The 26,493-nt window shown below is 39.5% G+C and overlaps 1 protein-coding gene across 1 annotated transcript in view; it reads left to right on the forward strand.

Annotated features, from left to right (window-relative positions):
• The first annotated feature begins 376 nt into the window (after positions 1–376).
• Positions 377–26,493, forward strand: part of NUP107 (nucleoporin 107) — a 48,633-nt gene continuing 22,516 nt past the window's right edge. Inside the window, 11 exon segments of the mRNA XM_027771366.1 lie at positions 377–528; positions 6,582–6,672; positions 7,633–7,772; positions 11,316–11,460; positions 12,191–12,291; positions 17,802–17,929; positions 19,398–19,446; positions 20,410–20,481; positions 20,588–20,676; positions 23,304–23,382; positions 25,458–25,571. Of these exon segments, the coding sequence (XP_027627167.1) occupies positions 6,597–6,672; positions 7,633–7,772; positions 11,316–11,460; positions 12,191–12,291; positions 17,802–17,929; positions 19,398–19,446; positions 20,410–20,481; positions 20,588–20,676; positions 23,304–23,382; positions 25,458–25,571 (993 nt within the window). The 5' untranslated portion in view covers positions 377–528; positions 6,582–6,596.

Consider the following 26,493-nt stretch of genomic DNA (forward strand, 5'->3'; position numbering starts at 1 on the left):
GAAAGAAAAGAAAAGAAACAGTGGGGAGTTGTAAACTGAAACAAAGAGGTGAGTGCTTCGAGAGACAGGGGCCGCTCCCACCACCACCACCACGTATGGGTCACACCCCACACTTCTGAATTCCCTGTCTAAATACCAGGAAATGACTTCCCATTTTTCCAGACTATTAATAAACTTCATGTTTCCCAGTAGGATAGCCCGGCGCCTGGGACACGCCCACACACGGAGGTCAAGCAGCGGCGGCCGCACGTCACGGAGAAGCGCAGTCCTGCGGCCCGGACCAGCCCCGCGCGTCACACGGGGGCCAACTTCCGCGCCTGCGCCCACCGGCCCTGCGTCGGAGGGCGGAAGAGGTTGCGCATGCGCCAAACGCGAACGTGATTTCTGTCCCACTCTGGGCTGGCTTAGCAAGGGTTTGCTTCCGGGTCGCAGGGGCTGCTTCCGGAGAGCGGGAAGGCTGAAACTCGGTGTCTAAGCTGGAGCTCAGTTTGGAACGTTCTAGGAGGGGAAGGCTGCAGCCATGGACAGGTCAGTTCTTGGGGTGATAGGTGAAGCGGAGTCTTGTCCTTCTTGCATATGGGCGGAACGGAATGAGCGAAACCAAGCTCCCAGAGAAAGCCAAGGAGGTCCCAGGCGCTGTCCCCAGGACTTAACCGAGCTAGGAGATTCGGCGACGGATAGAGGAGAGGTTGCCTGGCCTGAGTGGGGCAGGGATACAGATAACGATAATTGCCCTACGTTCCCACCACGGCTCTGCGATCTCTTCGGCGCGTTGATGCAACATTCTTGGCTTCTGGGGTGGGCGGGAAAGGTTCTGGCCCAGCATTCCAGACGCCTGCTCGTGGTGCAGGCATCTCAGCCCAGACTTTCTGGTTTTAAGTGCCTGCATCAGATAGTTACTGAATTCCTCCTATGATCCGGGCACTGTGCTAGCTGATTGCGACAAAGGTGAGTTATTCGGAGTTGCTGGCCTCGAAGAATTCTTATAGTTGTGTAATGGAAGAAACAAGCAGGCAGTGCACAGTGGTGACTTTTGTACTTTACCATGGGAAAATAAATGAGGAAGCAATTAAGTTTCTGTAATGGGAGGCATCAGGCATCTCAAAAAAGGTAACTTTGGGGCCAGCAGCTGGCGTCGTGGTTAAGGGCACTGGACTCCCTCATGGCCGACTGTGGTTCGAGTCCTGGACTTGATGGCTTCTTTTCTCACTTTCCCTCCCCCCCCCCCCCCCGTCTCTCTCTGATCAATCTGGAAAGTAATAATAAATAAAGTTAAATAAATAATTTTTAAAAAAGGTAACCACCTAGTTAGCCTTTGAATAATAATAGCACATTATTAGTACTCAAAACATGCATTACTGTGCTAAACTGTTCGCTGCCCACAGTGCTGAAAGTTTAAGTATGTTATTAGCTTGTTTAATCTTCAGAACAATCATGAGAGGATAGTTATTATCATCTCTTCATAGGTAGTGCTGAGGCTAAAAGAAGTTAAGGAACTTGGTCAAAGTTAAGGAGATAATAAATAGAAAACTCAAGTTGCCAGTGGCTCTGTGTCTCCAGCCAGATGAGGCTGTTTAATGAGCAAGTAGATGTTTGCCAGGTGGACAAGGGCAAATGTAGGCCTTTGTAAAGAAACAACACGCTCAAAAGTGTGAGGATATGAAAAAATGCATGCTGTGGGTAACTGATTAGTTAACGTGTAGTTCATTTGTATGAGAGTGATTGTGGCAGAACCTCTAAGCTGGGGTCATATAAATATCATTTCATGCTTTCTTGCACATTTGCCTGGCCTGTTTCTCTTGCTGCCGGGTCTGGGACCCGAACTCTGAAGTCAGCTATGTAGGAACTAACACCTAAACCACCATGCCATCTGCTGGGTCCACCGAAGAAAGTTTTAAGTGGAGGAAAAGCATATTTGATATTTGTCCTAAAACAGATCTTTTAAAATACAAGATTTAATTTCGAGACTTTTGGGTGAGAATGACAAGGGTTATTTAGAGCATAGTGACTACAATAGTGGTGGGACAGAAGACACCCGTATTATGTCCCGGGGAGAAATAACTAGAAGAATCATTTCTCTCCGATTTACTGTTATAGAATTCTTTTACTTACCCTTGCGCACAAACAACAGTTTTTTGTTTTGTTTGAAGGTTTTTGCTATAGGGCGTGTGTACTCTACAGGGAGAGAGAGAGAAACTGAGAAATCACCCCTCAGAGAGGATGGCCACACCTCAATCCCTTCTGCATTCTCTCAGGATTTGGGTCACCTACACACAGGTACCCACCATGATTTTCAAGCTGCCAGGTCCAGGACTCAGATTGTGGTCAACTGTGTACCTTAACCACCATACCACCTGATGGCCCCAACAGATTTTTTTAAAAAATAGTATCCATACTTTGAAGTATTTTGGAGATTGCAGAAGATCCTTTAAGAGAGTTTCTGTAATTAGGACATTTCTCAATCCAACAGGAAAAAGTTTTATCTTCCTGTTAAAACAGTGTCATAGGGGCCAGCAGGTAGTGTGATGATTAAGGTGCTGGACTCACCCTTGGCGGAGTAGGGGAGTCCAAGACCCGATGACTTGCAAAGTCAAACTGGGTACATGTGCATGTGTGCCTAAAACCCCAGGAGAAGAGTGGAAGAGATTTGTGGTATGACCATTGCTCTAGGAGGCGATTTCTCACTTTCCCTCTCTATCTCTCTCTAGCAAAAGCTCACACCCTGTAGCAAAAAACTAAAAAGAAAGAAAGAAAGGGAGAGAGAGAAAGAGAAAGAAAGAAAGAAAGAAAGAAAGAAAGAAAGAAAGAAAGAAAGAAAGAAAGAAAGAAAGAAAGAAAAACACAGTGTTACAATGTAGATTCCAAGTGTCAACACTTAGAATCTGGTAGGAGAAGGGAACATGGGGAATGTTAGGAAGTCGAAGAATTCTTTGTGCAGGTAAGATTTGAATGGACTTTGAGGAATATGCAGGATTTGGAGCCAGGAAGTCATTAGCAGCAAAAAGATCTGAGACTTGGCTACTGGAATGATGAGTAACTTGACCGATTTGGGTGCTTTGTTCAAATCATGATTATAAAGTTCTTCGAAAATGCTATGTTCTCATTTCATTGACATGAACTTGAACATAATATTTTAGGAGTGGCTTCGGAGAGATGTCATCCCCTGTGATCCGGGAGGCAGAGGTGACACGGACTGCACGGAAACAGAGTGCTCAGAAAAGAGTTCTAAGTATCCTTTGTATTTTAAGCATCATTATAAAAATGGCATCATGTTTGGAATTGATGTTGTAAAATTTCTTGTATGAAAGATATTAAATGAGCTATAATTAAATATTATTGAACATAGATTTTTTTTTAAGAATTATTTTATTTAACCCTATTTATTTATTTTAATTGACCAGAGAGGGAGAGAGAAAGTGAGAAAGCAAGTCACCAGCTCCGGGACTCGAATCTCTCTGATCAATCTGGAAAGTAATAATAAATAAAGTTAAATAAAAAATAATTTTTAAAAAAGGTAACCACCTAGTTAGCCTTTGAATAATAATAGCACATTATTAGTACTCAAAACATGCATTACTGTGCTAAACTGCTCGCTGCCCACAGTGCTGAAAGTTTAAGTATGTTATTAGCTTGTTTAATCTTCAGAACAATCATGAGAGGATAGTTATTATCATCTCTTCATAGGTAGTGCTGAGGCTAAAAGAAGTTAAGGAACTTGGTCAAAGTTAAGGAGATAATAAATAGAAAACTCAAGTTGCCAGTGGCTCTGTGTCTCCAGCCAGATGAGGCTGTTTAATGAGCAAGTAGATGTTTGCCAGGTGGACAAGGGCAAATGTAGGCCTTTGTAAAGAAACAACACGCTCAAAAGTGTGAGGATATGAAAAAATGCATGCTGTGGGTAACTGATTAGTTAACGTGTAGTTCATTTGTATGAGAGTGATTGTGGCAGAACCTCTAAGCTGGGGTCATATAAATATCATTTCATGCTTTCTTGCACATTTGCCTGGCCTGTTTCTCTTGCTGCCGGGTCTGGGACCCGAACTCTGAAGTCAGCTATGTAGGAACTAACACCTAAACCACCATGCCATCTGCTGGGTCCACCGAAGAAAGTTTTAAGTGGAGGAAAAGCATATTTGATATTTGTCCTAAAACAGATCTTTTAAAATACAAGATTTAATTTCGAGACTTTTGGGTGAGAATGACAAGGGTTATTTAGAGCATAGTGACTACAATAGTGGTGGGACAGAAGACACCCGTATTATGTCCCGGGGAGAAATAACTAGAAGAATCATTTCTCTCCGATTTACTGTTATAGAATTCTTTTACTTACCCTTGCGCACAAACAACAGTTTTTTGTTTTGTTTGAAGGTTTTTGCTATAGGGCGTGTGTACTCTACAGGGAGAGAGAGAGAAACTGAGAAATCACCCCTCAGAGAGGATGGCCACACCTCAATCCCTTCTGCATTCTCTCAGGATTTGGGTCACCTACACACAGGTACCCACCATGATTTTCAAGCTGCCAGGTCCAGGACTCAGATTGTGGTCAACTGTGTACTTTAACCACCATACCACCTGATGGCCCCAACAGATTTTTTTAAAAAATAGTATCCATACTTTGAAGTATTTTGGAGATTGCAGAAGATCCTTTAAGAGAGTTTCTGTAATTAGGACATTTCTCAATCCAACAGGAAAAAGTTTTATCTTCCTGTTAAAACAGTGTCATAGGGGCCAGCAGGTAGTGTGATGATTAAGGTGCTGGACTCACCCTTGGCGGAGTAGGGGAGTCCAAGACCCGATGACTTGCAAAGTCAAACTGGGTACATGTGCATGTGTGCCTAAAACCCCAGGAGAAGAGTGGAAGAGATTTGTGGTATGACCATTGCTCTAGGAGGCGATTTCTCACTTTCCCTCTCTATCTCTCTCTAGCAAAAGCTCACACCCTGTAGCAAAAAACTAAAAAGAAAGAAAGAAAGGGAGAGAGAGAGAGAAAGAAAGAAAGAAAGAAAGAAAGAAAGAAAGAAAGAAAGAAAGAAAAACACAGTGTTACAATGTAGATTCCAAGTGTCAACACTTAGAATCTGGTAGGAGAAGGGAACATGGGGAATGTTAGGAAGTCGAAGAATTCTTTGTGCAGGTAAGATTTGAATGGACTTTGAGGAATATGCAGGATTTGGAGCCAGGAAGTCATTAGCAGCAAAAAGATCTGAGACTTGGCTACTGGAATGATGAGTAACTTGACCGATTTGGGTGCTTTGTTCAAATCATGATTATAAAGTTCTTCGAAAATGCTATGTTCTCATTTCATTGACATGAACTTGAACATAATATTTTAGGAGTGGCTTCGGAGAGATGTCATCCCCTGTGATCCGGGAGGCAGAGGTGACACGGACTGCACGGAAACAGAGTGCTCAGAAAAGAGTTCTAAGTATCCTTTGTATTTTAAGCATCATTATAAAAATGGCATCATGTTTGGAATTGATGTTGTAAAATTTCTTGTATGAAAGATATTAAATGAGCTATAATTAAATATTATTGAACATAGATTTTTTTTTAAGAATTATTTTATTTAACCCTATTTATTTATTTTAATTGACCAGAGAGGGAGAGAGAAAGTGAGAAAGCAAGTCACCAGCTCCGGGACTCGAACTGCGGTCAGCCATGTGGGAGTTTAGTACCCTTAACCACCATGCCACCTACTGGCCCCTCTACTGGATATTTTTTTTAACAAATTAGTTTCTTTCACCACACAGATATATCTTATTTGGTAAATATAATGCTGAAATTCAATGAGATTAAGATTTATGTTTCCCTGAAAACAAGGATGTTATATTTTTGTTCTATCATGTTATGTTTGGCTTCTGCTGAGATTAAATTTCCTTTTTTATTTGAAATCTGACAAAACTTTTAGATAAATGTGTAGTTACCTAAAACTGTTGCAGGGAGAATTACATATTTACTCTGTGCATTGAAAAAGTGGTAACCATGAAATACTTTGTTCTAGAGAAATGTAGTCACATACTTTATGTAGTAAGACACAGTTAATTCTACTTTTTTTTTTTTTTTTTGCCATAGGTTACATGCACTCACTGGAGAGAGACAAAGTCAGAGAGAGGGAAAGTGAGAAATCATCCTCCCCAGGAGGGATGGCCATACTGCAGTCCTTTTTCTTCCATTCTCCCCTTGGGATTTTGGTCATGCATGCATAGATGCCCAGCATAATTTTAGGCCAGCAGGTTTGGGACTTGCACTGTGGGGTTAGCCTTGTGGGATCTAGTGCTTTTAAGAGAGACTTTTGCTATAGGACGTGTGTGTTCACTAGGGAGACAGAAAGCGAGAAATCACCCCCCAGGGGGGCCGACCATGCTGCAGTCCTTTCTCCTCCATTCTCCTCTCAAGATTTTGGGAATGCACACACATTGCGCCTGGCTTGGGTTTGAAGCTGCCAGGTCCAGGTCTTAAACCGTGGTCGACTATGTGGGAGTCCAAGAACATAGCCATTATGCCAGTTGCTGGTCCCAGGTGAATTCTAACTGTAATGATCTCTTTTCTACATTGAAAACTTTTCTTAACTCTTCTTACAGTTCAGGCATCCCAAGATGAAAATTTTGGTAATACTACGCCAAGAAACCAGGTTATCCCTCGAACTCCCAGCTCATTTCGACAGCCTTGTAAGTGTTTTTGCATTTAAAGTATTTACTAAAAACAATAATTATAATAGCTAACATTTCTTAGATACATAGTAAATAAAATATTTGTTTATAATATCATTAAACACAGATAGTAACGATTGCTGTTGTTAGATTTTATTATGAACAAGGCACTGTACTTTACATAAATATACAGTAACTGTGATGTTGATATTATCTCTGATCCACTAAAACTGGAAGCAAAACTTAGAGAAGTTAATTAACATCAGCAGTAATAAAAATATTGGAACCTAGGAGTCAAACAATGGTCGATTTACTCCAAGCCCTGTACATACTATACTGTACTACCTCAGTATGCTTGATAAAATTGTAAAGATGAAGAACACATTGACTCTGAAGTATCTTTTCTTAACTGCTCAGTTGTGTTTTTTCTTTTTCTTTCTTTTTTTTTTTTTTGGAGAGGTTTTTGCTATGGGACGCATGTGCTCTCCAGAGAGACAGAAAGCGAGAAATCACCCCCTAGGGGGGGATGGCCACGCCACAATCCCTTCTCCTCCATTCTCCTCTCAGGATCTTGGGCACGCATGCACACATGCCCAGCGTGAGTTTAAGTTGCCGGGTCCAGGACTCGAACCACGGTCGACTATGTGGGAGTCCAGCGACATAGCAGGGTCCCTCAGTTGTGGTTTTTTTTTTGGAGAGATTTTCACTGTAGGGCGCGTGCGCTCGCCAGACAGACAGAGAGAGACATAGAGACAGAAAGAGCCATTACGCTAACTGCTGTTTCCCCCTCAGCTGTGTTTTTTAATGCCATTCTCTATTAGTAGTAAAAACTTCTTGATAAACTTAGTCAAATTCAGAAATACGAGTTAAAACTTCGTATCATGGGAATGTTAACATTTAAAGTATTTAGTAAGAATCTAAATAATTGAAAACTAAACAACTTTATTGTTTGCTTGGTTTGTTTCATGCACTTTGGGTTCTTTTTTAACCAACCTCTTGTTTGTAGTTACTCCACTGAACCGAAGCTTGCTAAGACAGCCGGATGTTTCGTACATTCTTGGAACAGGAGGGAGGTCTCCCCGGCTTACACAGTCTTCAGGATTTTTGGGAAACCTGTCCATGGTATGTAGAAAAATAGGGCTAAAATTTGTCCTCGTTTTTGTTTTGTTTTGTTTTTGTTTTGATTTTACTATAAGAGCACATGCACTCACTAGAGGAACAGAGGGAAAGTAAGAAATCACCTCCCTCCCTAGGGGTCGGAGAGATAGCCATACTGCAATACCTACCTTTTCTTTCATTTTCCTCTTGGAATTTTGGGTATGCACATATGTGAGCCCAGTGTGCTCTTCAAGCCTCCGGGTCTGGGACTCACACCAGGAAGTAGACCATGTGGTACCTGGCTACCTTAACACCATACGATGGGCTGGCCCTAATTACCTCTTTTTTAATGAAAGTGTGATACTTGGTTTAAAACATGCTAATGAAAGTTGAAGTCATGTTTATCATAAGAGTAACTCTAGGTTACATGGGTTGAAATAATGGTTAAAAAAATTAAAAAATCTGACATCTTTAAGCATCTCATGTTACAGGTGGAAACTGACATTTAGAACGCAGTTAAAATACTTTAATCTGGCAATGTGCTGGCCAAAAAAAGGTAACATTCTGTAATCGCTGGTGGCTATGAAAGCTGAATCCTGTTTTAAAGCATGAAAGAATAGGAAGCCAACAGTGATTAATAGATGAAAAATATCATAACAAAGAGAGATAGTATGTTAAAGGAGATAAAAAAAATTTAGAAAAAGTAATCAAGATGCTCTTTAGGAATCACTATTGTACAATATTAAAAATTGCAGAAGGACTTCATGTAATAGATATTGTAAATTCCCACAGAAAAAGAAAGAATTGTATCTGAGAAGAAGGAAACAGACCATTCAGTTGGAGTCATAGGTATCATAAAACATTTAGTTTCAAAAACAAGATAAAAATGGTCGGGTATCTTTGGCTCTGTGCGTATTAAATAGGCACAGAGCTGTTCCTGCACATGTGAAATTGCCTACGGTTTCATGTGTTAAACCTTTCCCAATTATAGAAGATTCAGTCCATCTTTAAAATGTATTAAAGTCTGGGGCTGACAGATAGCATGGTGGTTATGGGTGCTGAATTCCCACATGGCCGACCTAGGTTCGAGTCCTGGACCTAGCAGCTTGCTTTCTCACTTTCCCCTCTCTTTTTTTTCCTCTCTCACTCACTCAGTTACTCTCACTCTCTGAAAATTAAGAAAAATAATAAAGTTAAAATAATTCTTTGAAAAATTTATTAAAGTCTTGTGGATTTTTAGAGTGTTAATATCTAATGATGATCTAGTCATTGGTGATTTTTACAGTGCTTATGAAGTGGTTTATTTTGACAATGTTTATCTTATTCTACTTAAAAACATGAGAGGAAGCTGGCCTCATAGCACACTGGTTAAACAATGTGTGTACGGAGCAAGATCCCATGTGACCAACTGGGTTTCAAATCTTGGCCCTGATGGCTTGAAAAACATACCAGTTATGTGCGTGTGGCCAAAATCTTGATGGAATGGGAAAAGGGAGGGAAGGGATTGCAGCCTGACCATGCTCCATAGGGGAGGAGTGCTTTCTCTCTTTGTTTCTTCTCTGTGAAGCACACCTACCCTCTGACAATGAAAACTAAATAAATAGATAGATTGAATAAAATAGTGAATTGGCTATCTCTGGGTTTCAGCAAAAAAACGTAACCTTTATTATTGTATTGCTTCAAAACTGCAAGATTATTTTAAAGAACTATTTTTTTAAAAGAATTATTTTATTTGCCTTTATTTATTTATTTATTTATTTTAATTTGACCAGAGAGGTACATAGTGAGAGAGAGAGAGTGAGAAAGCAAGCCTCCAAGTCTGGGACTCGAACTACATTCGGCCATATGGGAGTTCAGCGCCCTTGACCACCACTGAATTCTGTTTTAAAGCATAGAAGAATAGGAAGCCAACAGTGATTAATAGATGAAGAATATCATAACAAAGAGAGATAGCATGGTAGAGCAGATTAAAAAAAAATTGGAAAAAGTAGTGTTGTCCTCTAAAGAACTATTTAATTTATTTTTTATTATTATTTTAATTGGCTATAGGGCTCATGCACTCACCAGAGAGAGACAAAGGGAGAGGGTAAGTGGAAAGCAAGCCTCCTGATTTGAGACTCAAACCACAGTAGGCCAGGTGGGAATCCAGCACCTTAATTACCATACCACCTGCTGGTCCCACAAAATTGCAAGATTAGTAAGATCTCTCCTGTCTTGGAAACTAGGACAAAGAAAATGTATATTGATTATTATAAAATGCTTAGAAATAACTCTGAATTCAATGCTTTATTCTGGTTTTTTTTTTTTTTTTGCCACCTTTTATATGAATCATAAGAGATGTTCTCAGATATAGGTTGTCCTTAGAGAACTAAAATGATTTTGTCTGTTAATATTTTTACCACATGTCTGTCTACTGAGATTTTACTGTAGACCAAAGCATTTTTCTGAAAACAAAATATCATTGCTAGTTAAGATTTCTAGTTTGATCCAAATAGCGATGATGATCATAATAAGGAAATAAACTAGTAATTAGCCTCCAGTAGTTACAGCTATGCTGTCCTTGGCTCTTAGCTACCTCACAAATGTATAAGGTCTCAGTGCCTATCTTAAACTTCTTCCTTAGGGAGAATGAGTAAAGATAATGCTTTATTGTTGTTTAAGCCTGGATTATAAATAAAGGTGAAATTTTTAAAACTTTTTGTTATGGATATTTTCAAACATGTAAAAATGGAATAGCAGATTAAGCACCCATGTGCCCATTGCCCAGCTTCAGCAGTTACCAGGATATGACTGATTTTGTACCCACATGCACTTTACCCATATTTAGAACGCCCAGGTTTAGAAAACCCAGATATCATTACCATTTCATCCAAAAATACTTTAAAACATACCTGAAACATAATTAAATATGTTTTCTACAACATTAGTATAGTACTATTGGGTTGTCAGAAAAGACGTGACATGTTTTTCTATGCAAAAATGTGACAGGACTTTTCCGATGACCTAATATTAACACATCTAACTAGCACATACAGATCATTTCAAATATCCATTATGACCTGTGTTTTATTAAGTGTTCAGATTTCATCAGGTGTGACAAATTGTTTTAAGTTGGTTTGTTTAAATCAGGATCCAGACAAGGTCAACACATTGGTATTTCTTTTAAGTCTCTTAATCTATAAGTTTCCCTCTCATCTTTTTTTCCTTCGTTCCTATTCATTTGTAAGAAATTGGTTCACTCATCCTGTATAATTTCCCAAAAGTAAAAAATTAAGGTGAACTTTTTCAGGTAAGACTTTATTTTACCTGTTAATACCAGCTTACATTTTACAAAGCTTTGTTTTTATTTATTTATTTATTTATTTATTTATTTTGAAAAATATAGTACAAAGAAGAAACCATAATATGCTTAACAAAATAGCCCCCATGGATATTTTTTGAAAATGAAACCAAATCTATAAGGTTTACAAAGTTATTTTAAACCTTATTCAATAATAACTTATGCACTTAATGATAATTTCATCACTTCTCTGTCCCTTTTTTTGTTTTCTTGTTTTGTTTTTTAAGGTAACGAATCTGGATGACAGTAACTGGGCAGCTGCATTCTCATCACAGCGGCCAGGACCCTTCACAAATGTGGAGCCCCACAATGTCACAGAAGACGTCACTCTTAGTGCTGTTATGTTACGAGAAGATGATCCTGGAGAAGCTGGTAAAGTGACTTTGTGACAGAGTAGCTTTTCACTTGACTAACTTCAAGGAAAACTGGTTCCTGAGTGTTACAGTGTTCATATTTTCTCCCCCTCCCCCGAATTTGTGGCTAGAAGTCTGAGGTAGGGGTGTTGGCATGGTTGGTTTCTTCTGAAGCCTCTCCTTGGCTTGAAGATGGTTGTCTTTTTCCTGTCTCTTCACATGGTCCTCCTTCTGTGTATAATATATTTTTCATTAAGCTGATGTATCCGCTGGGATGAAGGGATAAACAAAATGTTGTATATACTTATCATCAAGTATTATTCAGCCAAAAATGAAGGGTATTCTGACACATGCTACCATATAGATGAACGTTGAGAACATTCATGCTTAGTGAACTAAGCCAATTACAAAAGGACAAATCCGTATGATTCCTCAGAGATGAGGCACCTAGAGTATTCAGACTTTTAGATACAGAAAATAGCATGATTGTTGCCAGAGGCTGGGGGATGTAGGGAATAGGAATGTTATTGTTTAATAGGTGCAGAGTTTTAATTTTGCAAGATGAGGAGGCTTCTGTGCATGGATGATGGTGACAGTAGCACAACACTGAAAATCCTCAGTGCCACTGATACTTTACCAGTTACGTTTCTTAAACTGCAAGTCTGTAAAAAAGTTTTCAAACAAACAGTACTGCCTATAAGTACGTCACTTAACTTTTCTTTGTTCTTTTTTTTTTTAATGTATCCTAGCATCCATGAGTATGTTTTCTGATTTCCTGCAGTCCTTTTTGAAACACTCAACTACAATTTTTGACCTGGTAGAAGAGTATGAAAATATTTGTGGTAGCCAGGTAAGCTAATTTCACTCTATCTTTGATCAAACTTCAGTTCTTTTCTTTTTTAACAGCATTAACCTAATTTATTATTATTTTTTAAGAATTATTTAACTTTATTTATTTATTACTTTTTTCAATTTGACCAGAGAGGGGCAGAGTGAGTGAGAGGGAAAGTGAGAAAGCAAGCCACCAGGTCCAGGACCTGAACCGTGGTCAGCCATGTGGAAGTTCAGCATCCTTAACCACCACGCTGTCTGCTGGCCCCTACCTGCTAATTTCTATACTTTGTTTATGGGCTATGTATTAGGGGTGCAGAGGAAGGAGTTGTGGAAAGGTCAGCTAGACCATCTCTGCTTTTTACATATTGAGTCTATACAAGATTTCTTTGGGAGAGAGAGGATTTAACTATTTTTAAAAAGGAAGATCTAAAATATACAAGTACTCTTTACATTCAATAATAACAATAAGGAAACAAACACCAAATTAAAAAATGGATAAAGATGAGAACAGATATCTCATGAAGAAGACATACAGATGGCAAATAAGCATCTGAACAAATGCTCCACATCACGTATCACTAGGGAATTGCAAATTAAAATGAGATGCTGCTACACATGAATTAGAATGGTGAAGATCTAAAACAGTGGCATCACCAACTGCTGGAGAGGATGTGTAACAGCAGGACTCCTGGCTGGTGGGAATACAAAGTGGTACAGCCACTTGGGAAGACAGTTTGGCAGTTTCTTGGAAAACTGAAACATAAGTGATCCAGCGTCTATACTCCTTGGTATTTACCCATTTCTGTGTGCAGTTAGTTAAAAACTAATGTGCACACAGAAATCTCCACACCAATATTTATAGCACCTGTATTCATATCATCTTGGAAGTAACCAAGATGTCCTTTGATAGGTGAATTAGTAAACTATGGTACATCCAGACAGTGGGTCATTATTTTTTTTTAGAGAGAGATTTTTGCTATAGGACGCATGCATTCACCAGAAAGCAAGAAATCACACCTCCCATCCCCGGGGGATGGCCATGTCACAGTCCCTTCTGACCCTTCATTTTCTTGGAATTTTGGGCACACATGCACACACGCCTGGAATGACGTTCAACCTGCAGGGTCTTGGACTCAAACCACAGTTGGCTGTATAGGAGTCCAGCAATGTAACCATGATGCCATCTGCTGGTCCCAGCAGTGGATTATTATTCTTTGCTAAAAAGAAGAGCTCTCAAGCCATGAAGAGACATGAGGGAATCTTAAATGCGTATTTCTAAGAAAAAGAAGCCAGTCTGAAAAGGCTGCATACTGTATGACTCCAAGTATATGACGTTCTTAGAACAGTAAAATTATGAGACAGTGAAAAGATAAGTGATTGCCAGGGATTGGTGGAGAGAGAGGGAAGCACTAAGAATTTTTAGGGCAGTAATGCTTCTGTAGAATACATAATGATGGACACATGTCACTACAGATATGTCCAAATGCATAGAACATACAGCACCAAGAATGAACCCCGATGTAATCTACTTTTGTGTGCTCTGTCAGTGTAGGTTCATTGATTGTAACCAGTGTGCCACTATAGTGCAAGATACTGATAGGGAAGCTGTGCGTGTGTGGGAGTGGAGCTGTTTAGGCACTCTGCTTTCTGCTCAATTCTGCTGTGAACCTAAATCTACCTTTAATGTTTTTCTAGAGGAGGTGAAAGGGCTTTAACAAATTTACGTTCAAGAATAATTGGGGGGACCAACAGGTGGCATGGTGGTTAAGGTGCTAGAGTCCCACATGACTGACCACAGTTCAAGACCTGGACTTACCTAGTGCCTTGCTTTCTTGCTTCCCCCCTCTCTCTATCTCTATCTGGTCAAATTAAAAAAATAATAATAATAAATAAATTTTTTAAAAAAAGGAAAAGAGGGAACCAGCTGTTAGCGTAATGGCTATGTCGCTGGACTCCCACGTAGTCGACCGCGGTTCACGTCCCGGACCTGGTGGCTTAAAACTCACGCCGGGCACATGTGTGTGCATGCCCAAGATCCCGAGAGGAGAATGGAGGAGAAGGGATTGCAGCGTGACCATCCCCCTTGGGGGGTGATGGCCAGCAGATGGTGAAATGGTTATATCACTGAACTTCCAAGTAGTTAATGGCAGTTTGAATCCCAGACCTGGTGGCTTGAAACTCACGCCAGGCCTATGTGCATGCATGCCCAAGATCCTGAGAGGAAAATGGAGAAGGGATTGCAGCGTGACCATCCTCCCTGGGGGGTGATTTGTCACTTCCTGTCTCTCTGGAGAGCACATGTGCCCTATAGCAAATCTATTTTTTTTTTAAATAAAAAAAGAAGAATTGAAATAGTGGTAGTAGTAGCTAACTTTTTTTTTTTTTTTGCGTAATAATATCTGAATTGTTCCATTATAAAAGCAGCAACTTGGGTCAGTTAGGCTATAGTGGTTAAGGAGGCTGGATCCCACATGGCCAACTGCACAGTTTGAGTCCCACATCCAGTGACTCAAAAACCAGGCCAGGTGTGTGCACGCGTGTGCCCAAAATCCTGAGAAAAGGAGAAGGGATTGAGGTGTGTCCTTCCCTTCTGGATAGATGCTTTCTCACTTTCTGTCTCTCTCCAGTGAGCACCCATGCCATGTAGCAAATTTTAAAATAATAATTATAGTGATAAGTAAAAGCAGTAACTTCATTAAATAACAAAAGCAATAATAATTACTTAGTGAATTTCTAGATAAGAATGCTAATTGAGAGTTTAAGAAACAAATGAGAAGTACACTTTTTATTAAATGTTGATCTTAGGACAGTAGTAACATCACTTTGTAAATACTTTTTTCCTTTCAGTCTTTTTTTAAGGATTACTCATTTAATTTTGTTCATCATTATTACTTTTTTATCTGCTTCAGGGCATGTGTACTCACCAGAGAGAGACAGAGAGAGGGAGGGAAAGCGAGAAAGCAATCTGCCAGGTCTGGGGCTCAAACTGCAGTTGGCCATGTGGGAGTCCAGCGCCTTAACCACCATGCCACCTGCTGGCCCCCATTCTTTTTCATTTTTTATCATGATAGAATACATGTACGTGCACATTGTGGGAAAGGAGCATCCTCTACCAGTTCTGGTCATGCTGCAATCCCCTCTCTCTAGTCCTCCAGCCCTTTAGATGCTGGACTCTTACGGGCATCCCCAGTGTGTTTCAGACTGACCAGGCTGGGGATTAGAACCAAGGTTGATACCTGGGGTCCCATTTTTCCTAAGCAGTGCTACTAGTCTGGCCCTTTGTGAATACCTTTTCCTTTCTTTTTTCCTTCCCCCCAATTTGCCAAAGGGAATGTGTGCTCGCCAGAGAAAGGGAGAAGGCAAAAGCACTGCCCCGTAGGGCATGGTCATGTCAGTCTTTTCTCCCTTTTTCCATCCTGTTGGGATTTTGAGGACACACACACGAACACACACATGCACTGGGCATGTTTCTCAAGCTATTGTGTCTAGGACTCAGCTGTATTTTGGTTATATAGGATCTGACAGCCATAACCACTAGACCATGGGCAGACTCAGTGAATACTTTTAAAGGGTGGAAAAACCTATTGTAGTTATGTTCTGAATAAAGACAGTTTTATTTCATTATTCTCTTTCATGAGATAAAGAGTACTATTCATAACCTTAAAGAAGGGTTTCCTTTACCCTGGATTCTTAAACCTCTTGATAAATAGCTAAGTGTGTGTTTCTGGGAAGAGCCTTTGTACCTTTTATTAGATTTTCATATATGCCTCAGCCTTGAGAAGAGTTATGGCTGTTCTGGACTGGAGATACTTTAGTAAAGTTTTGTTAAGAAATAGAAGTATTTTGGTACTTGGGGTCTGTAGGTCGCATGGTGATTAAGGCACTGTACTCCCACATGGCTGACGACAGTTTGAGTCCCAGACCTAGTGGCTTGCTTTCCAACTTTCTCTCTGTCTCTCTGGTGAGGACACATGCCTGTAACACATTTAAAAAGAATAACAATGATAAATTAAATAATTCTTTTAAGAAGTTTTAGTGCCAATCTTAAAATATATTTCTTTTTTTTTATAATTTTTAAAAATTATTTTAACTTTATTTATTTATTTATTTTGACCAGAGAGGGACAGAGTAAGAAAGAGAAAGGGAGAGAGAGGGAAGATGAGAAAGCAAGCCACCAGGTCTGGGACTTAAACCGTGATTGGCCATGTGGGAGTATAGCAGCCTTAACCACCTGCCAGCCCCTTAAAATATATTTCTTGATTTGTTACATGGTATAAAATTTTAAAGTATGTGATTTTTAAATTTTATTTTGCCATAGGCACATGTGCTCACCAGAGAGAGATCCAGAGAGAGAAAGCAAAAATCACTCCCTTGGGGTGTGGTCATACCACAGTCCCTTTATGTCTCCCTTTTTTTGAGATTTTGGGCACACCCATATCTGGTGTGTTTTTCAAGCTGCCACTTCTGAGACTCAAACTATGCAGTTAGCCTTATGGGAGCCAGCCACTTTAACCACCATGCCACTAGCTGGCCTTTCAAATAGTTTTAAGATAACTTGTTAAATTTTTATTGCTACTATGTTAGCTCATGTTATGATTTTGTTAGATACCTTTTGGATAGATACATGGAAAGAACTGTACCCATTGCTGCTATTGTTCAATCTAAAATCTAGAGTATGTTCAGTAAACTTATATGTATACTCACATAAACACGCCTAGCCCCAAACTAGGGCTCATTGTAGTGGAAATGATCCATTACATTTAATTCAGAAATACAAAATAGCCAGGCTGAAAAATATTATAATATACATGTATTATATATAATATTGTTATAGCAATGTGTATTTGTTTTGTTTTGGTTTGGTTTTTTTGAGAGGTTTTTCGCTATAGGGTGCATGCGCTCTCCAGAAAGAGAGAGACAGAGAGAAAGAAAGCCAGAGATCACCCCCCATGGGGGATGGCCACGCCACAGTTTCTTCTCCTCCCAGGATCTTGGGCACGCATGCACACGAGCCTGGAGTGAGTTTAAGCCACTGGGTCTGGGACTCGAACTGCAGTCAACTACATGAGAGTCCAGCAATATAGCCAACTGCTGGTCCCTAGCACTGTGTATTTGAATACAAAATTATTAATGACTCAGTTGTATAAAATTAAACTCTTTTCTCTTATAAAGAATTATTTTGGGACTGGCAGGTGGCATAGTAGTTAAAGGTGCTGGACTCCCACATGGCCGACCATGGTTCAAGTCCTGGACCTGGTGGCTTGCTTTATCACTTTCCTGCTCTCTCTTTCTGATCAAACTGGAAAATAATAATAATAAATAAAGTTTTAAATAATTCTTTATAATTTATCTATTTTTAATTTGATCAGAGAGAGACAGAGCAAGAAGAGAGAGGGAAAGTGAGACAGTAAGCCCCCAGGTTTGGGATTCAAACTGCAGTCAGCCATGTGGGAGTCTAGCACCCTTAACTACCATGCCACCTGCTGGCCCCTAAAATTAAACTCTTAACATCTCTTTTTAATTTAGGTGACTATACTGAGTAAAATAGTGAGCCGAGCAACACCTGGACTTCAGAAGTTTTCAAAAACAGCCAGTATGCTCTGGCTTCTTCAACAGGAGATGGTTACATGGAGGCTGCTGGCTTCTTTGTATAGGTAAAGTTGTATAGAATTTATAAATGAAATCAATGTAATATAACAAACCAATGGACAAATTAACTTAAAGAGCATGTGTACTTGAAATAGTGTCTACCATTTTTGATGCTTACAGTTTCTGATAACTTCCTTGTCAGGAGTGATTGATTAGGGAAGAGGGGAGCCTAGTCATCTAGTTCATAGCTGTCAAAAATTGAATATGTATAACGATTTAAGGAAGATACTAAAAAATAGTACAGGACTTGGTTGAGGATAAATTGAGAAAAAGAACTGAGGGACCAGTCAGTGATGTGGTAGTTAAGGTGGCTGGATCCCACATTACCAACTGTGTGGTTCAAGTCTCAGATCCAGCTGCTTAAAAAACAGGCCAGGTATGTGCACATGAGTGTGTAGATCCCAAGAAGAGAAATAGAGGAGAAGGAACTGTGGCATGACCATCCCCTGGGCGGGGAGGAAGATGCTTTCTTACCTTCCCTCTCTCTCTCTTCCTCCCTAGTGAGTATACATACCAATTTGCAAATTTTTTTAAAAAAGGAAAAGAACTGAAAGGTAGAATATGTTATATGGATATTTGAAGAAAAGTTAACCAAATTCTTCTTTGTTTAGACCCTCAGTGGTATCATTCTGTTCCTTTTCCATTCTAATGAGAAAATATTGAAAGAAAATCATAATACTCTCATTTTATTTTTTAAAAAAAAGAACTTACTTTTCCTCTCTCTCACCAGAGGCAGAGAGAGGAAAAGTAAGAAACCATCCCTTAGAGGGATGGCCAGGTCATAATCCCTTCTCCATTCTCCTCATGGAATTTTGGGTGTATCGCATACAAACCCAGCCTGATTTTTTAAACTGACAGGTCCAGTATTTGAACCACAGTCGGCCATTTGGGAGTCCAGTGCCTTAATGACCACACCACCTGTTGACCCCTACTCTTCTTTTTTCTCTTTTTAGAGAGGTTTTTTTGCTATAGGACACATGTGCTCACCAGAAAGACAGAGAGAGAAAGCAAGAAATCACCCCACCCCCGGGAGGGATGGCCACCCTTCTCTTGGAATCTTGGGCATGCATGCACATGCGCCCAGCATGAGTTTAAGCCACCGAGTTTGGAATTCGAACCGTTGTCAGCTACATGGAGTCCAGCGACATAACCATTATGCCATCTGCTGGTCTTGACCCTACTCTTTTATTTTTCTCATAAGAGAATGTTATGTGAAAGGTGTATATATTTGTAGAGTCAATAAAGACTATTTGCCATGTGTATTTTCAATAAATACTAGTTTTGTCTAGTCATATCAGATTTAGCAGGCGTTTGTTACTTGTGTCTTCTATTTAAAGTGTGATAACTAAGTTAGCTGGAAACTCATTTGTTACACTAGATATAATGCAGGTTTGTACTTGCATCTAGTTTAAGTGATGAATTCATACATTCATGTGAAATAAGGCTTTTTCATTTTGTGTTGTTTTTCCTCAGAGACAGAATACAGTCTGTACTAGAAGATGAAAGTATGTTTGCAATTACTGTGAGTTTCGTAACAATTTCTTTTATGTTTAAAAATGAAAGAAATGCATTTTACTAATAGGATTTAGTTTTCAATCTTCTATGTTAGGTCTATTTTAAAAATTGTATAAGTAAATAAAGAAAGAATCTCATAAAATAATCTTGTATTGATTTATACTAGAGAGTTAAAGGTGTAAGTCATTTTCTTATCCCACTGACTATTCAGCTTAACAATTTGATATGTATCCTACTAGAAATTTTTCTCTGCACCTTCATACATAAATACATCCTCATAGTTTTTATTTATTTATTTAAGAGATTTTTGCTATAGGGTGTGTGCAGGCAGAGAGATAGAAAATGAGAAATCCCCCCCCCCCCCCCTGGAGGGATGGCCATGCTGTAATCCATTCTGTTCTTGGGGTCTTAAGCACACACTCACATGTGCTCGGCATGAGTTTCAAGCTGCTAGGTCCAGGACTCAAACCAGATCAAGTACATGGGAGTCCAGTGACATAACCATTATGCCATCAGCTGGTCCCCATGCAGTTTTTGTTGTTGTTGTTGTTGTTGTTGTTTTAAGAGGTTTTTGCTATAGGGCATGTGCATTCACCAGAAAGACAGAGAGAGACAGAGAGACAGAAAGCGAGAAATCACCCCCTAGGGGATGGCCACGCCAAAGTCCCTTCTCAATTCTCCTCCCTGGATCTTGGGCACGCACACACATGCGCCCAGTGTGATCATAAATGAAATAAAATAATTCTTTAATGAAAAAGAAAGATCAGGTTAGAGCAGCTCCAAATTGATCTAGCTGTTTGAAATTTATTTATAAACATTTTTTGAATATGAATATATAGGTTTACTATGTGCTAAAATGTTTATATATGGGTGATTATACTTATTTCTGATTGACATTTATTTTCTATTGAAATAATTCTTAGAGCATTTGGTTTTTTTTATGCCTTCTTTTAAACGATTTTCATAATAGGCTCTTAACGCCAGTGAAAAGACAGTTGTGGAATCATTATTTCAGAGAGATTCACTTGTCCGACAAAGCCAGGTATGACTAAAATTTTTACTGTCTTTTTTTAATGAAACATGGAGAAAAGATAAATGACATATAAAGTACTGAAAGTTTTTTAATTAATTTTTTTTTTATTTTCTAGCTGGTAGTAGATTGGTTAGAGAGTATCGCCAAAGATGAGATTGGAGATTTTTCTGATAATATTGAGTTTTATGCAAAGTCAGTATATTGGTAAGTAATTTAACTTTTATGGTTAAAGTGACTTAATGTTGGTTTTGTTCACTCATCTTTCAATAAATATTTATTCAGTTTTATTTTGTTTAGTCTTTGAGTGAAACTGATAAAAGTCTGTCTTTATGGAATTTATAATTGTTTAAGAGTTAGACAGTAACTAAACAAATGCATATCCTATTGGGTATTGAAAGCTTTGGGAAGTAAAGTTCAATAAGTAATTTTTAAAAGGGGAATGGAGCGGCAGGTTGTGGTGGTTAAGGCACTGGACTCCCACACGGCTGACTGCAGTTCAAGTCCTAGACCTTGCTTTTTTCCATCTCCCTCTTGGTTTCTCTCCCTGGTCAAACTGAAGAAGAATATTAAAAAAATTAAATAATTATTTAAGAAAACTTTGGGAAAAAAATTAATGGAAAAGAGAATGGCAGCCAGTCATATTTTATATAGAAGAGATGGTTAGAGAAGGCTTCTCTTAAAACGTAGCTTATAGGAAGTGCCTTATTTTTTTCTCTTCAGTTTGCCAGAGAACACATGTTCACGTCAGAGATGAAAGGGAGAAGGAAAAAGCGGTCCCCACCGGGGCATGGTTATGCCGTAATACCTTCTCCGTTTCTCCCTTGTGGATTTTGGGCATGCACACACTTTTACGGTGTGTTTTTCGAGCCACTGGAGCCAGGATTTGAACCACTTAATAGGCCATATGGGATTTGTCTGCCTAAACCATTAGGTCACAAGGCTGACCCCAGAAAGTAGATATATGGATAGAGTTAGAAAATAAAGGGCAAAATTAAAAAAAGAGAAAGAAGGAGGCAAGCCATACAAAAATCGGGGATAGTTCTAAGCAAGAACAGAAGTTGCAAAGACCCTAAAGATAGTATTTGCATCAGGAGGCCAAAAGGAGAACAGCAAGGAAAAGAATGGTAGGAAATGAGCCAGGGAAGAGCCTGGCCAGACAGGACTTTTACAGGCAGGCCTAGGGAAGGGTTTTGGACTTTATTCTATATATCATGGGAAGCCTTGAGAACAGAAGTATGATATAGTCCAACTTACATTTTCAAACAATACCTTGCTGCTTTTTCTTAATAACCATTATTTGAACATTAAGAAGACACTTCTGTGGGCCAGCTCATGGCCTGGTGATAAAAGCAGCCAGATCTCATGTGGCCAGCTGTGTGCTTTTAGTCCTGGACCCAGTGGCTTCAGAAGCATGTTGGGTTCGTGTGCACGTGTGCCCTACTTCTGATGGACGGAAGAGGTGGAGGAGAAAGGATCATGGTGTGAGCATTCCCCATGCGAGTGCTTTCTCCTGTCCTTCCCTGGCTCTCTGGCTTTCTCTGGTGTGGGCACATGCCCTCTAGCAAAAACAAACAAACAAACAAAAAAAGACACTTCTGCCATGTTTCTAGCTACTCAGGATTTTTCTCTCTCTTCAGTACTTTGAAATTATTATAGGACTTTGAAACCAGAAAGTACTGCCAGGTTAAAGGGTATTTTATTTCTAGAATTAAAAAAGTTCAGATTGCCTCTGAATTCCATAATGTGATATAGGTACAAAATCTATAAGTCAGTTATTGTATCTTTTCCATGCTTAACTAGAAAATCACTGATACTCAATGTTTGTTAAAAATTAAATCTTGGGAGTTGGCCCTGTGGCTGGTGTTAAAGGAGCTGGATCCCACGTGACTGACTGTGGTTCTAACACTACCCCAGCAGCTTGAAAAACACCATGTGTGGGAACCAGCAGTTAGCGTAATGGCTATGTCGCTGGACTCCCACGTAGTTGACCGCAGTTCACGTCCCGGACCTGGTGGCTTAAAACTCATGCCGGGCACGTGTGTGTGCGTGCCCAAGATCCCGAGAGGAGAATGGAGGAGAAGGGATTGTGGCGTGACCATCCCCCATGGGGGGTGATTTCTTGCTTTCTGTCTCTAATGTCTTTCTCTGTCTGTCTGGCGAGCACACGCGCCCTATAGCAAAAATCTCTCAAAAAAAAAACAAAACACCATGTGCGTACATGCCCACAGTTCTGACAGGCCCACACCCTGTTGGGAGGTGCTTTTTCTATTGTTGTGCCTGTCTTTGGCGAATGCGTACATCCTCTGGCAAATTAGGGGGGAAAAAAAAAAAAAGAAGAACCTACCCTTCAGCAATTAAAAAAAAAAAAATTAGTGAAAAGAGCAAAGATTTCAACAAATAATTTGCCTAAACACAAAGGTTAATGATCAATAAGGACATGAAAAAAATGCTCAGTATCATTAGTCATCTGCACTAAGATGCCTTTTTCCTTTTTTATATTAAGGAATTTATAGATGTATAAGTTGTTTTTTTTTTTTTAACTTTGATTTGATTCAGTTTTTTAGTAGATCTATTAAAATTGCCCCTTTAAAGGGCCAGCAGCTAGCATGGTGGTTATAACACTGGACTCCTCTGTGGCTAGCTGCTGTTCGAGTCCTAGAACTGGCAGCTTGCTTTCTTACTTCCTCTCTCTGTTCATCTGTCTCCCTCCCTCTCCCACTCTGGTGAGCACCTGTGTCTTATAGCAAATTGAAAAATAATAATAATAGCAATAAATAAAATAGTTCGTTTTTAAAAATTGCCTCTTTAAAAGTGTGTACTTTTTCTTTCAGGGAAAATACTCTACATACCTTAAAACAACGGCAGCTGGCTTCTCATATAGGAAGTGCCCGTCCTCTTGTCACTGAATTGGTGAGTGTTACTTCTAATGACAGTTGTCTTCAGAGTTAAGTGACTTTTTTTAAGAATTATTTTTATTTAACTTTATTTATTTATTTTAATTTGACCAGAGAGGAACAGAGAGAGATAGAGAGATTCCTAGATTATCCTTTCTTCCTTCCTCTCTTTTTTCAGTTATGAGAGTGGGGGTATTTTTGGCAGGGTCTTGTCATGTAGCAAGCCCCGAACTCAGCATCCTATTTCATTTAAATAAAGTTCAATGAAAATACTTCTAGGACATTTTTAGTAAAGATTGAGAGAAATAAGTAACAATTGAAAAGCTCATAAAATTCTATTTAGTTGCAAAGTTGATTTTTGATGAAAATTGTTTGGAAACTACTAGAGGGCTTGAAATAAATTGTTGCTGGGTTATCTTTTAGCAAGAAGCCACTAAATTAGGTAGAAAGTGATGCTTTATTTTTGCCAGAGAGAGAACTATCCAAAATTGAATGATCGTGTCTATAAAATATTTGTGAAAGTAGTCCATTGCCCTATATTGCATTCTGTTTACCGAGTCGCTTATATTACTATACATTCAGTAACATTTGGAATAAGAATTCCTTCTTAATCATGTTAAGATAGATTTTCATTTGAAATTCATCATGTGGACCAGCTGATAGCGTAATGATTATGTCACTGGACTCCCACATAGTCGACTGTGGTTCAGTTCCTGGACACAGCAGCTTAAAACTCAGGTTGAGTGCGTGTGCTCCCGAGATCCCAAGAGGAGAATGAAGGAGAAGGGATTGCAATGTGGCCATCCTTCCTGGGGGAGGGAGGAGTGATTTCTCACTTTCTGTCTCTCAGGTGAGTACATATGCCTTATAGCAAAAATCTCTGTCGTGGGGAAAAAAAAGAAATCCATCATGTAGCAGATAAGAGTGCTACTTGCTATTAAAGGGAGGATAGAATTTTATCCTAAATGTTTATTTTTATTTTTATTTTTTTGAGAGAAAGAGAGGTTTTCGCTGTAGGGTGCATATGCTTGCCAGACAGACAGAGAGAGACAGAGAGACAGAAAGCAAGAAATCACCCTCCAGGGAGGATGGCCACACTGCAATCCCCTCTCCTCCGTTCTCTTCTTGGGATCTTGGGCACGCACGCACGCACACGCGCCGGGGTGAGTTTTAAGCCACCTGGTCCAGGATGCGAACCACGGTTGACTACATGGAAGGCCAGCGACATAGCCATTATACTAACTGCTGGTCCCCCTAAATGTTGAATTTTAAAACACTCGAGGCTGAGCTATGGTAGCCAACAGGTTGTAGTGCACTGATGTGCAATGCTGGAAGCCACATGGCTGATCGCAGACTCAGATCCTGAGCTGACCTGAAGTTTGCTGGGTCTGTGCATGTGCACCCAAAAGCATGATGACCTGGAGGGCTCTTAGAAGCTGGAGGGCTGGAGTGATGAGACCCTGTCAAGGGTGGCTCCCTCTGTGTCATGCTCACTCTCTCATTAAAGAAATAAAAAATAAAATAAATAAACTTGGGGAAAAAATGGTCATAGGTAGGAAAAACTGTGGAATTTTATTTATTTGAAATCTGATTAAAAATCGAGGGGAGGAGCACATTGGTGTGTTTTATATGGAATTAACCCCCAAATGGGTACTTAATAGGTGCTCCTCTTATATGTTCTCAGAAAGTACCAACTAAACACTTACCAGTCACAGAAGATTCGTTCAGATTTTGCTGTGTTCTTCCTAAACCTAGGTTTAGTTTTGTTTTGAATTAACCTACCTATGTAGCTGCTACAACAGTGAATCTCAAGTCATCTCCTCGTGTTACCAGGGCTGGGCCAGTGGTATTCCTACCTTGCCTCACTAGGCATGGGTCATTGTGTCCTAAAGGAGTTTGCTCTAAATGGCACAACAGACATTTGTGTTCCATGTAGAACACTGGTGACATTTTTGTTTCCCTTATTACTTAACTAAATTGTAAATGAATTTGCATTAGCATATTAAACTCAGGATGGATTTGTCATCTCTTGATGATATTTTAAATGTAGGTATTAAGCATTTCTAGTTGGTGATGATTTTCTTTTTACAGGACCCAGATGCTCCCATAAGACAAAAAATGCCACTTGATGATCTGGATAGAGAAGATGAAGCTAGATTACTCAAATATCTTTTCACTCTCATCCGTGCTGGAATGACAGAAGAGGTAAATCATGTATACTCTACTTTTCGGATTTCAAAATGTCCTTTAAATTGGAAGAGATCTAGGACCAGCAGTTGGCATTGTGGTTAAGGTACTAGACTCCCACATGGCTGCCCATGGTTTAAGTCCTCAACCTGGTGGCTTGCTTTCTCACTTTCTCTCTCTCTCCATCTCTTGTAACACATCTTCAAAAATAATAATAATAATAAATTAAATAATTTTTTAAAAATTGAAAGAGATATTTGTGGCCCTTGGTATGCTTCTTCAACAGAGGAATCTGTTCTCAGTATTTCTGGATCTAACTTTCCTGAAGTTAACCAGTGATAAGGTACCCATTGCTTTAGAAGTCATGAACTCCAGTTTGTACAACTCTAATGATCAGAACATTCTTTATAACAAGTCAAACTTGTTTACAGTGCAAAATATACTGTAGATATAGATCCCAGGAAGCCACTCCCCATGTAGTGTCAGAGATGGCTACCAGCAGCTCTAAGCTTACACCCTGTTGCCAGCTAGCAATCCAGGAAAATGAGCATATTCTCTTTCCTAGTACTTTCAGCAAGTGTCCTAGTTGGGGTTCTTTTTAATTTTTTATTTATTTTTTTAAATTTCTATAGGGAATGTGTGCTTACCAGAGACACAGAGAAAAAGAAAGTGAGAAAGCACCTACCATGAGGAATGGCCACACTGTGGTCCCTTCTCTGTTCTTCTTTTGGGGTTTTAGCCATGTGCACACACACACCCAGTGTATTTTTTAAGCCACCAGGTCCAGAGCTTGGACTGCACAGTTGGCCCTGTGAGCTCTAGCCACCTTTACCACTTTGTAACCAGCTAAGCCTGTTGGGGTTCTTTTTAAATCACATGCCTAACCCTAGAGTTCTAGAATGGTATCAAGATCATTCAAACCATATAAATTAAGAAGGCA

Source organism: Tupaia chinensis, unplaced genomic scaffold (assembly GCF_000334495.1).
Source record: "Tupaia chinensis unplaced genomic scaffold, TupChi_1.0 Scaffold000208_1, whole genome shotgun sequence".
In the NCBI taxonomy this organism is placed as follows: domain Eukaryota; kingdom Metazoa; phylum Chordata; class Mammalia; order Scandentia; family Tupaiidae; genus Tupaia; species Tupaia belangeri.